Here is a 4061-nt window from a genome sequence, read left to right as displayed (position 1 = left end):
CACACACACACACACACACACACACACACACACACACACACGTAACCAACATCCAGGTTGAGGTATTAGAATGTTTGCATCACCCAGAGCTGGTATCATTTTTTATCAGACTCAGCAAAGGCAAAACATTACTTTTTGGTATCTCTCCCTGTAACCTCATTTCCTTTTGATTTTATTATTCAATTTCAAACTGCAATCATCAGGAATGAACTTTGACCTTTGTGAAAAGTCATTGACTTTGTGAAGCACTGTGGTTTACCTTTGTCTCTTTGATTTTCACAGCAATCATTTGTTTCCTCTGCTGGATGATCTCTACCAACTCGTCACATTCTTCCATAAGTTTTGCCTCATGCATAGCAGTATTCACCTGCCAAGAAAGTCCAAAGTGTTACACAATGATTATTGCCTTTTTCCCTTGCTGGCTCTAAAAGGTTCAGACTGACAGCTAAACATGCACTTCTTCCATACCTCCCTCGATAAGATCCACTCCTAGAAGAAGAGTACAGATGATGATATTAATGATGCAAAGGCATTGAAGCACCACAGATAGGAAGCTCTCCAGGCCTCTGGTAGGTCATGATGGTTAATGGAAGGCTGGGCAGAAGGACAGATGAGATGGGGGCATGTGTTTCCCACTGTGCAAATCCCTTTACTCCATCAACCTGTCCTCCTGTGGTTCTTTCAAAAAGAAGGCAAGAAGATTCATGTATCTCAAGGAAAGAAGAGCCTCTTCCACAGGCACAATGATATTAAGAGTACAGTGCAATAACATATTTCTGTCTTAAAAGGTTTTCAGTCTTCTGATTTTTAAATATGTGAATGTGCAGAGAGATTTTACATTAAACATGTGAATGTGTAGATATTTTTCACATACTTGTCATAATGTTTTACTCATATTTCTTGGCTTAGAGAAAAAGTTCTATCCAATATCTAAATACTTTTTCTATTTTGAGATACTGTCTCTACATCAACAGATCTCTGCCACAAAGTCAGGATAGAGTTGAATAAAAGCCACTATTCGTTGTCTTTCCATGGAAAGACTTCTTCACCTCCTTTTCTTGACTACTAGTGATATTGGTTGGTGCAAAGTCCCCAGGAGGTGCTAAAATGAATGCAGGAGATCATGGGATTCCCCAGATATAATGAAGGAAAAAAGAGATGAGGCGCAAACAGCTTTGACGCACTTGACATGACGAACACTACACAGTAGTAGTTCATGTATTAAAATATCATTATATCATCATAACTTTTTAATACAAAAGCCATTTTTTTCACTTCACAAATGCAGAAACTGAGGCTTTGAGACTTTTAGTAACTTGTTCCATATCACAATGCTAATTAAGTACCAGAAGCCATATTTCAAATTGAGGTCTGTTAAATGAATCCTTGGGCTAGCTGAGGAGGAACATCATAAGGAGCTGGCAAAAAAAGGTTTACTTCTATTTCAGCAGCACATAGAACAGTGACCCGGAGAAGAACAATCATCCCAAGAGTCTATTCAAGGACCACTTGAGCAGAGCTCTAGAACACTGAGAAATAGACAATGGTTTTCTTGAGAGCATCAAAACTTAAGGGGCTAGATGTATTGTATTAGTTGAGGAGGGGGAGCTGCATTGTCAATCACTCTCTTCAAAGATTCCTCTACAAAATCCAACTTCACCAAAATATCTGCCCCTGGACTCTCTTATCTTCTCTCTCGGTAGGGTCCCTGCTGGATATTTTTAAATGGTTTTATTAATTATTTCAGAATTCCATATAATGTATTTTGATCATACTCACCCTTAACTATTTTCCTTAATTCCTCTCAGATCCATCTCTACCCTCCTCAACTTCTTGTTATATTTTCCAAAACTTAAAAAAATTGAGTCCAATTTGTGCTGCCTGTATACTCCTGGGTGTGGAGCTATCCACTGGAGCCTGGTCAACTTACCGCAGGCCACATCTTTAAGAAAAAGTCACTCTTCCTTTCTGAGAAGCTACCAACTGAACATCGTTCCTCAGTTCCTGCTGGATATTTTTCTATTTCTTTAATAAAGACTTTTTAAAAAAATTACATTCATGAGTGTTTTGCCTTCATGTATAAATGTGTACCATGCGTGTGCCTGATGCCTTCAGAGATAAGAAGACAATGACAGTTCCTCTGGTACTAGAGTTATGGATGGTTGTGAGCCACCATATAGCATCTGGTAGCTGAACAGAGTTCTCTGCAAGAGCACACAGTGCTCTTAACCACTGAACCATCTATCCAGACCCAATTTTATATTTATCTAACCAAAATGTTTGCCACTTAATGGCAACCTTACTTTTCTTTATTACTCCTTTCCAGGAGGGATGCAATAATGAAAGCTTTTATTTATTCTAAATGAACAGTCCCTCTGGCTCTTCTCCATGGTTGTTTTTTCTCATACTCCTCTCCCTTTCCCTAGGTTAACCCTACTTTCCCAAGGTAGACATTCTATCATCTCAAGGAACTCTCATTCCTCTGAGAATAAGAGATCTACCTAGTTCTCCCAGGGTCATTGCTTAGAGATCTGGAAACAGACATCTCCCATTAGATTTCTTTTTCAGACAGCTACTGGTATAGCAGAGAATGGCCCCGTGCTTTGTAACTTGTCATTTAGTCTTTGGATTAACCTTTACAGAACAGTCATGGTATGCCAGGCACCAGTGTAATCAATGATATTTATCACCTTTCAACCCCCCAAACAATCTCTTATGGAAGGTCAGTATTTGCATTCAAAAGATAAGAAAACATGAGCCCAGAGAGATTAAATGACTTGTTGAAACCTACACAATTAGGAGTGATAGAGACAAGACTAGCTCCAGAGGGTTCCACTCAGACAGCACATTTTTAACAATTACACATCCTTCCTCTCAGGTCCACTATAACAACATCTGTGTTTGGTTTCTGATAATCACCATCCCTTTTGCACTACCCATCTTTATTCTGACATCCTTTTTTCTTTAATCATTTTAGACGTCTTACTGTTTCCCTAAAATGCCATGAATTCGCTTGTGCAATACTTTTTCTTGAGATTATCCTTTTATTTGGCAGGGCATGTCCTCATTGATTGAGCAAACTTCTATTTATCTTCCAAGGCAAACTTTGCAATCATCCCTTCTTTACCTTTTCCTCATTGGTAACTATACAATCAGTCACTCTCGTACTTACATTTACATAATGTTTTCCATAGAATTCAGTAATATTGTTTGCTATTTCATGTCACTGGAATTGCATTGGGGAGTCTTTCCCATTTAAACAGGAAGTCTGGAGGCAGAGATTTTGCTTTGTCTATCTCCAGACTAGTGAATGGAGCAAACTGAATGATAATCCTAAAAAAGGCAACTTCCACTGCTCGTTTAATATATCCAATTGATTCTCTGTGTCAGTATAAATTCTGTATATGATATCTAATAATGAAATTATTTTTCCTTCATATCTATTATCCACTTCTGATTTATTCACTTTTATCAACAATGTTATTACAGTTACTTGGATTTAGCAACTATTTTGAAATGAAAAGTTTTTTTCTTTCTTTTATTTTTGATATTTTAATACAATTGCATAATTTCTTCCTTCCCTTTGCTTCCCTCCTACCTCTCCCATACATTCACTCCCTACTTGTCTTCACATCCATGGCATCTTTTTCCATTAATTGTTGTTACATGTGTGTGTGTGTGTGTGTGTGTGCGTGTGCATGCGTGTGTGCATGCATGCTTATGCATGTGTGCATGTATTCCTAAATATGACATGTTCAATCAGTATGTTATTTGTATATATATATTTTCAGGGATGATAATTTGGTATTAGATAAGCACTTCCCTGGAAAAGACTGTATCTCCCAATCTCAGAGTTCCTTACTTGCCTGTACTTCTTTGTGTAGGGTTGATGCCTCATAGTCTTCTCTGTCATCTACCTTGGGTAGTCATGTTGGTAAGACTTTATGTAGCATCTGAGATCACTAGAAACAGTCTCGCAGAAAACTTATCCCTCAGCAGATGCTGGAGGGGTTGTGGAGAAAGAGGAACATTACTTCATTGCTGGTGGGATTGCAAACTGG

General features: G+C 38.2%; 1 protein-coding gene across 2 annotated transcripts in view; it reads right to left on the bottom strand.

Annotated features, from left to right (window-relative positions):
* Mid2 (midline 2) overlaps positions 1-4061 on the bottom strand; it is a 96411-nt gene that overhangs the window by 30682 nt on the left and 61668 nt on the right. For both annotated transcript variants that reach the window (XM_031368752.1, XM_031368753.1), the window contains exon 3: positions 260-367. In XM_031368752.1, coding sequence (XP_031224612.1) covers positions 260-367 — 108 coding nt within the window. The remainder of the gene's footprint in view (positions 1-259; positions 368-4061) is intronic.

Source organism: Mastomys coucha, chromosome X (genome assembly GCF_008632895.1).
Source record: "Mastomys coucha isolate ucsf_1 chromosome X, UCSF_Mcou_1, whole genome shotgun sequence".
Lineage (NCBI taxonomy): Eukaryota > Metazoa > Chordata > Mammalia > Rodentia > Muridae > Mastomys > Mastomys coucha.
The sequence above is the reverse complement of the archived record's forward strand: the minus strand, read 5'-3'. Positions and strand labels throughout refer to the sequence as shown.